The sequence below is a fragment of the Pituophis catenifer genome, unplaced genomic scaffold (assembly GCF_029215685.1).
Source record: "Pituophis catenifer annectens isolate HBS135680 unplaced genomic scaffold, rPitCat1.0.hap2 SCAF_2, whole genome shotgun sequence".
Classification (NCBI taxonomy): domain Eukaryota; kingdom Metazoa; phylum Chordata; class Lepidosauria; order Squamata; family Colubridae; genus Pituophis; species Pituophis catenifer.
In genome coordinates, this window is record NW_027256882.1 from 147,577,496 (window position 1) to 147,588,684 (window position 11,189).

The following is an 11,189-nucleotide window of genomic DNA, read 5'->3' on the forward strand; positions in this document are numbered from 1 at the left end:
TTTGTCTTGGTGCATAGGCTTTCAGCGTACATAAAATAAAAGATACGTTCATCAAGAATCATAAGGTACAACACTTAATGATAGTCATAGGTTACAAATAAGCAATCAGGAAACAATATCAATATAAATTGTAAGGATACCAGCAACAAGGTTACAGTCATACAGTCATAAGTGGGAGGAGATGGGTGATGGGAACGATGACAAGATTAATAGTAGTGCAGACTTAGTAAATAGTTCGGCAGTGTTGAGGGAATTATTTTAGTAGAGTGATGGTGTTTTGGAAAAAAATGTTCTTGTGTCTAGTTGTTCTGGTGTGCAGTGCTCTATAGCGTCGTTTTGAGGGTAGGAGTTGAAAGAGTTTATGTCCAGGATGTGAGGGGTCTGTAAATATTTTCACAGCCCTCTTTTTGATTCATGCAGTATACAGGTCCTCAATGGAAGGCAGGTTGGTAGTAATTGTTTTTTCTGCAGTTCTAATTATCCTCTGAAGTCTGTGTCTGTCGTGTTGGGTTGCAGAACCAAACCAGACAGTTATAGAGGTGCAGATGACAGACTCAATAATTCCTCTGTAGAACTGGATCAGCAGCTCCTTGGGCGGTTTGAGCTTTCTGAGTTGGCGCAGAAAGAACATTCTTTGTTGTGTTTTTTTGATGACGTTTTTGATGTTAGCTGTCCATTTTAGATCTTGCAATATGGTAGAACCTACAAATTTGAAGGTCTCTACTGTTGATATTATGTTGTCTAATATTGTAAGAGGTGGAAGTATGGAAGGGTTTATCCTAAAGTTTACCACCATTTCTACAGTTTTGAGTGTGTTCAGTTCCAGATTGTTCCAGTCGCACCACGAGGCTAGTTGTTCAACCTCCTGTCTGTATGCGGATTCATCATTGTCTTGAATGAGACCGATCACTGTTGTGTCATCGCTGATGGCGACATCCGGGGCGGTGGGCAGGGCCTCTCACCGGTTTTACTACCGTTTTTTGCGAACCGGTCTGAACCGGGAGCAGTGCACCGCTGTTGCAGTGTCCCAAAGTCATGTGATCAACTTTTGTGATTTTTCTGACAAAATCAGTGGAGAAGTCAGATTCACTTAACAACCGTGTCACTAGTTTAAAAATTGGAATAATTCAGTTAACAATTGTGGTAAGAAAAATCGTAATATGGGGCAAAATTCACTTAGCTGTTTCACTTAGCGACAGAAATTGTGGGCTCAGTTGTGGTCATAAGTTGAGGACTACCTGTGTTTTGCTTCTTGTAAGTGTTGAAAGTCCCATTGGAATCACTGTCAAGTTGTATTATGTTTTCCTAAACAATATATTTGAGAAAGTTTTTTCCTTGTGTGAACGTATTGCTATTCTTGTATTATTATTTTATTGCTGATGTTAGCAACTAAAATAGGTTAAGCAGAATATATAGCATATTATTAATGATCTGACTCTTTAACCATGCACTATCACAACAATAATTAAATTACTTTGTATTAAATATACATATTGGCCTGTTGGACTGGGCATTCAGAAGGGCTGCAGTACTAATTTTAGTATAGGGCAGAAAGCTTTTGTTTTTTAATAAATTTTCATGGCAGTCACATATTCACTATACCCTAGCTTTCCAAGCTAAAATACAGTGAAAGGAAAAGCAATCTGTTAACCTATCATATTGCTGAATTACTGATCTCCCTCCACCTATTTTTTTGCACAACAGCAACCCTGTAGAACAGACTGGGTTGGAATAGTGGGACTGAAAGTCCAGTGAGCTTTCATAATTGGGAATAGAATGGAATTGGTATTTCCCATTCCTAATTCACCCTCTGAACTATTCAACCTTACTGGCTCCCTTAATAAAGATATACTGGAAGAACTGTGGTAAGCAACTCCTCAGCCAATCTGAATATTTCATTACATTAAAGGTAGCAGCTGCATTTATTATACAACCAGATATTTCTTTCTCTGCAAAAACTCTCATAAGACACATGAGGTTTTGTCAGCACATGCCATTTGTATGGCTTTCCTGTAGTTTCATGTTTTGCCAAATTGATATTTATGTGGTGGAATGAAAACCAGGCCTCCTTTTCCTGCCAAAACAGAGATTAGACATGAAAGTTTTGCTGATTTCTAGGGAGGTGGCTATGCTTCCTGAATTCTGTTTCATTCATAAACATGCCTTACAAATACTATAATACTAAGGTGCTGGCATGAATCTGATTCCACAATAAAGCACAATGACCATATGGAGACTTCAACAAAGTCTAAATTAGAGTAAAATTGATGATCCCAACCATGTGGGAATCCAAGGGAGAACGAGGTCATTCGGTTGTATAAGAATGCTAGATCCATTAAATAAGCATGCAAGCAGAACTGAACATTAGATAAACATGAAAGCAGAATCTGAAATCCAGAATTGGGGGGGAGGGATTCCTTGCTGCTCTCAGAGGTTGCTTGTTTTCTTGCAGACACTTCATTACCCAAACTAGCAACTTTATCAGTGTTAGTATGTTGGAAGAAATATCCTTCTGGGTTCTGCTCCAAGTGGGGAAAAAGACACTGGAAACATGGAGACTGCTTGGAAAGATGGTTTAATGGTGGACAGGATCACATGGCTTGAGTTCCTGAACAGAAAAGGGGGAAAAGGGCAGATACAGCAAGTCTCTGGGTTTTTATGCTCTCTTTGGCTTTGAACTTCCTGGGGCCCCGAAAGAGTATCCTGATTGGTTGTCAGATTCCCAAGGGGTGGGGGGTCTTAGCTAGCCTTGCTGGCTGATGTAATCTTCCCAGGTGCCATGTGGTGTGTTTCTTCCTAGATGGGCCCTATTGTGTTGCAAATGATAGTCCATTGACAAAGATTGAGTTTCTGCCTCTGGCCCATTAACAAAAAAAAAAAAGGGGGGGGGGAGGCAGGAAGGTGGGAGCTGCTTTAAAACATGCTTCTCCATTTCTCATCCAGGGAAACATAATATTCTGCCTTTTTAATATTTCCCAAAATATTTAATTCTTCTAGGAAAGGGGTGGGTGCTAATTTCCTACAAGTAAGGATTGTGGTTTGCTGTCAGTTTATATTCTGATAGCTTGCCCTGTCAGTGGTAGTGAAGGCAGTCTTATAGATTCTTTGGTTGGACTGTTTACTGTTGGTTTTTGGAAGTTTCTTGATTGGGATATTGTTTACTTGATTCTTGGTTTGATGTCAACCTTGGAATTAATCTATGCTGATCTGGGTGCTGATTGCTGGTGGAGAGGTGCTTGGGTCTTTTTGTTCTTGTTCCCTTTTTGGCTGGTTGATTGTCTCTTTTGCATAGTCTATAGATGTTGTCAAGGTCTTTGTGTCTATTGATGGCTAATTTGCCAGGTTTCTAGAAATTGCCTGGCATTTTTGGACTTGGCCTGGTCTAGGATTGTCACATTTTCCCAATTGAAACTATGGTTAAATCTGTCTATGTTGTAAAATTAAAGAATTTTCATCTTCTGACTGCTAGTATTCATGGATGTGTTCTGCCAGTCTTCTGTTTGTCCTACATTACAGGTCTTACATTAAATGTTATAGATGAGCCGTTTTTTTCTTCTGGCTGGGGTTGCTAGGTCTTTTGGTTTGCTTAGGATGTTTTGAAGAGCTTTGATTGGCTTGTACGCTATGCTGATTCCATGTAATTGTAGTAGTTTGTTGGTGGTTTCTGAGATATGCTTGATATATGGCAGTGTGACTCTTTTTAGGGTTTGTGTTGGTGCTGTACTGGGTTGAGTGGTCAGGAACTTTTTGATAAAGTTGTGTGGAAATCCAAGATGCTCAGTGGCTTGAGTTGTACAAGAGACTCAAACTTTTGCTTATATTATTTTAAAAAAGCCAAATCCCTCGAGATAAACGAAACACGTTAGGGTCTGATCAAGCGTGGGCAACTCAAGCTCCGAAATGGTGGGCACGAAGCGGTAAAACAGGCAAATGGGGGAAGGGCAAAGCCTTTTAAAGCGAGCCCGAAATTACAGAGCTGGAGTGACGACATCGCGGGCTGGGCTTTTCCGTTTGTTGGCGATGAAAAAGGCAACTGGCCTCGGCCAGCCGACCAGCACCTTCCACCTCACAGAAGGGCACTTGCTGATCTCATAGGCTACAGCGCACGCGCCAGTCGCCTCTAAGTCCCGCCTCCAAGGAAAAGCGGAGAGAGCCCCTTCAGCCCTTCGAACAAGAACGTAGAGCACAAAAGTGGGCGGGACCTTCAGTGACGTCAGGAGCCGGCTTCCCGACATTCGTGGCGGTGCCGGGTATATAACCGGCATCCGGCTGTTCGGACACTCCCCATTCAGTCGCCTTCGTCATCGGCTTCAATTTCGGTTGCGGACTTCTCGATCCCCGCTGTTAAAGGCCGTGCTCGTCGCCGTCGTCGTCAACATGCCTGGGTATTCCAGTGAGAGGGACCGCGGGTGAGCCGTGGGGGCTCGGTTGAGTCGGCTCGGCCCCTGCCGAGGCTCAGCCATTTCTTGTGCCGGCTGGCAAGCTGGGGCGTTAAAATGGCGGCGGAGCTTTAACGCGCCGTTTTCCCCAGCGCCGCTGAGGGCCACGCGCGCGACGGGAAAGGGGAGGTGGGGGGGGGAGCAATCGGCGCTCGAGGCCTCTCTGGAAGGGAGAGCCGAGCGCTTAGAGGAATTATTGGAAGCCGCGGCCGGATGCCAAGGCCTCGGAAAGTCGGAGGGGAAGGGGCGAAGGAGAGGCGGTAGGATTTGGGGGGGGGCAGATGGACGGCATTGGCGGGAAAAAAGGGGCGAGAAGGAAGCGGTGCGATTAAAAGCACCGTCTTGGCCGCATTTTCGTCGAAAGCGGCTTCCTTATGTCTAAAAAAAATAAATAAAAATGTCCCCGGCTGCTGTGTTAATGGTTAGCCCCGCCATGCGGTGGCTGAGAGGAAAATCAAAATGCCGGCGGCGGCCGCTTCTGCTGCTGTCGTCTTTGTTCTTCCTCTCCGCCTGCTTCTTCTTTATCCCCGCCCCGGCGTTAAAATGGACGCGCCGACGGAAAATGTGGCGTAGACGAAAAAAAAAAAAAAGGACAAAAGAGAAGAGAAGCCCTCATGGTGGCCGCTCGACCCGAATTCCCTTTTTGTGTGGGAGGGCGCAGCGCCGGCCGGCCGCCCCCTTCGTCCCCCGCCATCGCCTCTTGTTTTGCGCCGTGGCGCAGGCAGACAAAAGGGGAGCCAGAGGGGCAGCGAGCTGATTTACTTGCGCGGAGGGGGCGACGCTGCTTTCCGACATAGCGGTCGGGGCTTTTTAAGAAACCCCTTTGGTATCTGCCGGCGCTTGCGCACAAACCTTCCCTCCCACGCCGTGCGAGAGCAGCCTTTTTACGGATCTCTTAAAGAAACGATCCTGTTGCTTAAAAAGCCAGCTTCTTGTTGAAATCGGGTAGGTTTCGTAATTCTTGCCCGCCCACTCCACAGTCTGACGCAGAGAGGGAGTTCCAAACAATTAAGACGTTTGTTTGGAAGATACTGTACAGTTTGGATTGATTTTTTCCCCCCTGGTTTCTCTGTTTGTGCTTTAGGGCACACCGTGGATTAATTTTGAGGTTTGGTGATGATAAACAGTGCAGTAACGAAAGTTCCATTTTGTTTAAAAAAAAAAAAAAACCCAGCATGGCTTAAGCTTTTAGTCATTATTTTTTTGGGGGGGTAATTTGCCTTTGCAGGTTTGGTGGCCCTCGTTTTGGAGGAAGTAGAGGGGGATCTTTAGGGGGGAAGAAATTTGGAAATCCTGGAGAAAAACTTACCAAGAAGAAATGGAATCTAGATGAGCTTCCTAAATTTGAAAAAAATTTCTATCAGGAACATCCCGATGTTGCCCGGCGTGCTATGGTATGGAAACATTTCTTGTATTTTAAGTTCTTGTAGAAAGATTATAGTCTAGAAGCAGTATGCGGTTTTGTAAATGTTATCCACTGAAATGATATTTTGCTATCTTTGCAGCAAGAGATTGAACAATATAGAGCAAGCAAAGAAATCACTGTTAAAGGCCATAACTGTCCCAAACCAGTTATGAATTTTTATGAAGCTAATTTTCCTGGTAAGAAAATAATACTGGTAATGTAGCCTTACAGTTTTAAAATGGTTTTTTGGACTGTTAATTAGACAGGTGCTTTATCTTCTAGCAAATGTTATGGAAGTAATCCAGAGACAGAACTTTACAGAACCAACTGCTATTCAGGCACAAGGCTGGCCTGTTGCTTTGAGTGGACTAGATATGGTTGGTGTAGCACAAACTGGATCAGGGAAGACATTATCTGTGAGTAATTACTGCTGTTTTTGACATATCTTAAATTAATGAAACATTGTTAATAGGATTAACAATTGTTCATTCTCTTTTCCTTAATAGTATTTGTTGCCAGCCATAGTACATATAAATCATCAACCATTCCTAGAGAGAGGAGATGGGCCTATTGTAAGTATTTGAACCTATGACCCTTATCTTGGGAAGGAGGGAGATGAAGCTAGTTTTGATTGTCCCTGAAGTACAATAGCATTCTGGTAGAATTCAGTTGAAATTTGGCTATTTCCTAGTGGGAAAATATAATCAGTTAAATTTTGGCATTACCTTTTAAAATTAAATTATATTTCAAGGCATCTCTTAAATGAAGTAACATACCTTCCAAGCTGGAATCAGTGAAATGATGCAAATTATATTGATTGTAACCAGGGTGGATTTGATTTAAATCGAGTTGATTTAAATCAACTCGATTTAAATCATAATTTTTAAAGAACAACTGTCATCTCTGCTACTCCTTTGACCCACTGTTGACTCACCGATAGTCCCAGGGTTGCAGAATATACAGCCTCATGCTACATAACTAAGCTCCATTTCATGCTGAATAAACTAAATTATTTATGTATCGTAAATAGAAAACTATCTTACAATAGATTATTACCCCAAAAGTTTTTCATTAAAATAAATTTGATAAAAATAAAAAAAATCCCATTTAAATCAAAAAAATCAGTTTTTTTTATTTTTTTTAAAAAAATTGATTTTTATCCATCCTGATTGTAACTAAAAACCTATTGATATCAATGGGCTTGTTTTTGATACAACTAAATCTAGATTATAGTATTTAATATAACAAGTAGCAACAAATTCAGTAACTGTCTTAATTTTGTATTTGTATTTCTCTCCATAGTGTTTGGTGCTGGCACCAACTCGAGAATTGGCTCAGCAAGTGCAGCAGGTGGCTGCAGAATATGGTAGAGCTTGCCGTTTAAAGTCTACTTGTATTTATGGAGGTGCTCCAAAGGGACCACAAATACGTGATCTAGAGAGAGGTATTAAAAAGGACTGTTTAGCAGATTTCTCCTAAACATGATTTAGGAAATTATAGAACTGTGTATCCACCACATTTATTACTACTTTCAGGTGTGGAAATCTGCATTGCAACACCTGGTAGACTCATAGATTTTTTAGAAGCTGGCAAAACCAACCTACGGAGATGCACTTACCTTGTTCTTGATGAAGCTGATAGGATGCTTGATATGGGATTTGAACCTCAGATCCGAAAAATTGTCGAACAGATTAGAGTAAGTATCAATATTTATGCTTAATGTGCTGAATGATAGATAATTCTGCCTTGGAACATGCTTGTTCCAGGTTCTGTAGGTAGTGATTGAAGTAGCTAATAGCAATAGCACGTAAGACTTATATACCGCTTCACATACATTGTTAAGTGTTAATTTACTTCTAGCCTGATAGGCAGACACTGATGTGGAGTGCAACATGGCCTAAAGAAGTTAGGCAGCTGGCAGAAGACTTCTTAAAAGAATATGTACACATCAACATAGGGGCATTGGAACTAAGTGCAAACCACAACATTCTGCAGATAGTGGATGTTTGTCATGATGTAGAGAAGGATGACAAGTAAGTAAATTGGATTGACTTTCTTCATAGTGGTGGCATAGATTGATTTTTATGTGGTATACTTGAAGTCAATTTCATCACTAAATACTTTTATTGTAATAGGCTTATTCGATTGATGGAAGAAATTATGAGTGAAAAAGAAAATAAGACAATTGTGTTTGTGGAGACCAAAAGAAGATGTGATGATCTAACAAGAAAAATGAGGAGAGATGGGTAAGCTATACCTTTCTTTAAAATAATTTGAAGGAATAGGTTTTACGGCTGAATTATCTCCTTCATCTTTACTTCTCTAATACTTTTGCAGTTTGCTCCTAGTCCTTTCCTGTAGCTTTTCTCTAGCCTGAGTACTGAGAAAGGAGACCTAATTGGATACTGTGTCTTGCATAAAGCAGTACTGTCATACTCTTTAAATAATGATTCTGCCAACACAGAACACAATTCGTTCCTGCAGAAAATGGAATATTTTTTCGTGCAGGAATTCTATATATTTCTGATGGATGTGACAAAGGGCACTTATCAGTGAGCAGCTGGTTTTAAAAAGTATTTGGTATATGATGTTAATTATAATTGCAGGTGGCCAGCAATGGGTATCCATGGTGACAAAAGTCAGCAGGAGAGAGACTGGGTTTTAAATGGTGAGTAAAAAGGATAATAAACAATAAGTCTGCAAAATACTTGGTGAGAAGATGACTAACCTGGGCATTTCTTGCAGAATTCAAACATGGGAAGGCTCCTATTCTGATTGCTACAGATGTTGCCTCCAGAGGTCTAGGTTAGTATAACTCTAGTCTTGGGTGATACACAGTTTTTTTTTAAAGAAAGTTAATTGCTTTCTTTAACCTCTGCGTTTTTCTAAGTTTTTTCACATAAAGGTGCAGTCTTTGTGGCAAGGCCTAGGCATGACTATCGGAGGACTCGAGGGGGATGGAGGTCTAGTGGAAGTGATCGTCTGGACGCTTCCAGTCCAGTAGAGAGGTGAAAGTTGATCATTGTGTGCCAGTAATCTTCAAAAGGCAAAGACTAAAACTACGGTCCCATAAACTGTTCTCTCAAACGGTAGCTTCATTCACGGTTCACTTTTGCCCGGTTATTTCTACTGTTCCATGCTTTGCATGACTTGCCATGGTGCACTGCTGTTTAGTCTGTGTGCATATTGTTCGCTGTGGTCCGTGAGTCTTTGGATTTCAGTGAGTTTGCTGAAATGTTGAAGAATAATCAAACTTCAGTGGTCTGGTATTTTTTCCCCAACCTTTGAAATGGAGAGAGCAGCTTTAAAATGTACTGAGCCTTGAACAAATTGGTGAGTACTGGCACATGAAATTTGAAAGTCCACCTCTCATTTACAAGTTGGGGTGGGAAAGCAAAGTGGCTTTTCAAACCTGGAGTTCCTCCGTCACCTATACCCTAACCGTCATGTCGAGACCTGCCAGAGAGAGAGACACTCAAGTGAACGCTGGCTTCTTGGAAGCTCTTGCCTAGACGAGACACAGTGCATGAAAACAACTTGATGACCTTTCGGGGACAGGTATGTTTTTCTTGCAGCTGCGGTTAAAAGGTCTTGGCAAGATGAGCAGTGTGGCCCTCTTTTTGAGCTTCTGGTGCGTGGCAAGACCTCATGTTTAAAGTGAGGTCCTTGGGAGCACATGAAGAGGCTACTGTGAACTTATTGGTCCTACTGCAAGAAGCGTTCAGATGTCACTTGACTTGTAGGGGCACTCTGGTAAGGATTTAGATCATGGGATAAATTACAAAGAAGTTCAGAAGGAAAAGTGCATCAATGCTCAATTTTTCTTTTTTCTTTTTCTTTTTGGAATAATTAACATTATTTTCAGCAGTTACCATCTTAAGATCTGTTACTATCTAACTTGCTTTTTCATCTGACTGTTGTGGTGTGCAAAATTTTGTACATTGCTTTTGCTGCACTGCAACACTTTACAGATGTGGAAGATGTGAAATTTGTCATCAATTATGACTACCCAAACTCCTCTGAGGACTATATCCACCGAATTGGACGAACTGCCCGCAGCACCAAAACAGGCACAGCATACACATTTTTCACACCTAATAATATAAAACAAGTAAGCGACCTCATCTCTGTACTTCGTGAAGCTAATCAAGCAATCAATCCCAAATTGCTCCAGTTGGTTGAAGACAGAGGCTCAGGTAATTATGACTTACCTAACCCATTGATTCTTAATTGACTTTTGGCTTAAATATTTCAGAGCCTAAAATAGAGATTTTTGGTAATAGTGCTTGGCAAAGATACATTTTTAGTACTTTAATTGTACTATGTAAAGATGTGTTGAATCTGAACATGTTTGTATTTGTTGAGGGGAAGCTCCTGTTAATTTGCTTTTTCATTTTACAGGTCGTTCCAGAGGGGACCGCCGTGACAGATACTCTGCGGGTAAAAGAGGTGGATTTGGTTTTAGAGAAAGGGAAAACTTTGAAAGAACCTATGGTGCAGTGGGCAAGAGAGACTTTGGAGCAAAAGCACAGAATGGTGGCTTTGGTGCTCAAAGTTTTGGTAACGGAACTACCTTTGGTAACAGCTTTGGAGCAGCTGGCATGCAAGGTGGATTTAGGGCTGGCACTCCAGCCTATCAAAATGGCTACGACCAGCAGTATGGAAATAACATGGCAAACATGCACGGTGCAATGAACCAACAACAGTATGCATATCCTGCAACTGGTGGTACGCCAATGATAGGTTATCCAATGCCAGCAAATTATACCCAATAACTTAGTCTATTTAAATGTCTTGTTTTTCATAATTGCTCTTTATATTGTGTGTTGAGAAAAGATAGTTATTTAATATCTTATGGAACATGCAGAAAGGTCTGCAGTGCAGCAGTAACAATGGTGCACTTTTTCCGCTATTTAAGTTGAATATTCTCTACATTCCTTGAATGATTTTTAGTTTTTTGTACTAGAAAATGCAGACTGTGTTTTCACAAAGTAAATGTACAGTGATTTGAAATAACAGCAACTGGAGGCATCGCATGGCCTTCCAATAAAGGTATTTCAAAACAGATTTTTTTTTTTGTATTTGAGTGATTGCATTGGTCTAACCCAAAGCTAGTTAATGCTACAAAGGGCATATATTTGATGCAGTGGCTGTGAAATCTTTGGAAACAAAAGAAAGGAGAACTACCTGGATCTCTTTCAAGCCTTTTGAGACTGACTTAGCAAATCTCAGATGGGGATAAGCAGGAACTGATTTATTATGTCATTGGAAAATATTTCTTGCTTCTTTCCCTCAGCACTGTTTTGTGCAGCCACATGGGAAATAAACTGTTACTGGGCAAGTTG

At 41.2% G+C, this 11,189-nt stretch overlaps 1 protein-coding gene across 2 annotated transcripts; it reads left to right on the forward strand.

The window, feature by feature from the left end:
* Nucleotides 1-4,272: 4,272 nt before the first annotated feature.
* On the forward strand, nucleotides 4,273-10,911 carry DDX5 (DEAD-box helicase 5). 2 transcript variants are annotated; one of them, XM_070937736.1, is made up of 13 exons: nucleotides 4,273-4,409; nucleotides 5,668-5,833; nucleotides 5,945-6,041; nucleotides 6,127-6,260; nucleotides 6,351-6,416; nucleotides 7,147-7,288; nucleotides 7,380-7,540; nucleotides 7,705-7,877; nucleotides 7,980-8,090; nucleotides 8,451-8,512; nucleotides 8,590-8,649; nucleotides 9,816-10,040; nucleotides 10,246-10,911. In XM_070937736.1, exons 1-13 carry the CDS (start codon nucleotides 4,378-4,380, stop codon nucleotides 10,617-10,619), a joined length of 1,803 nt encoding a protein of 600 aa, XP_070793837.1. In that variant the 5' UTR covers nucleotides 4,273-4,377; the 3' UTR covers nucleotides 10,620-10,911. The 2 variants fall into 2 exon arrangements, with proteins under 2 accessions (XP_070793837.1, XP_070793838.1); XM_070937737.1 differs by having other exon boundaries at nucleotides 4,278-4,385.
* Nucleotides 10,912-11,189: the final 278 nt, after the last annotated feature.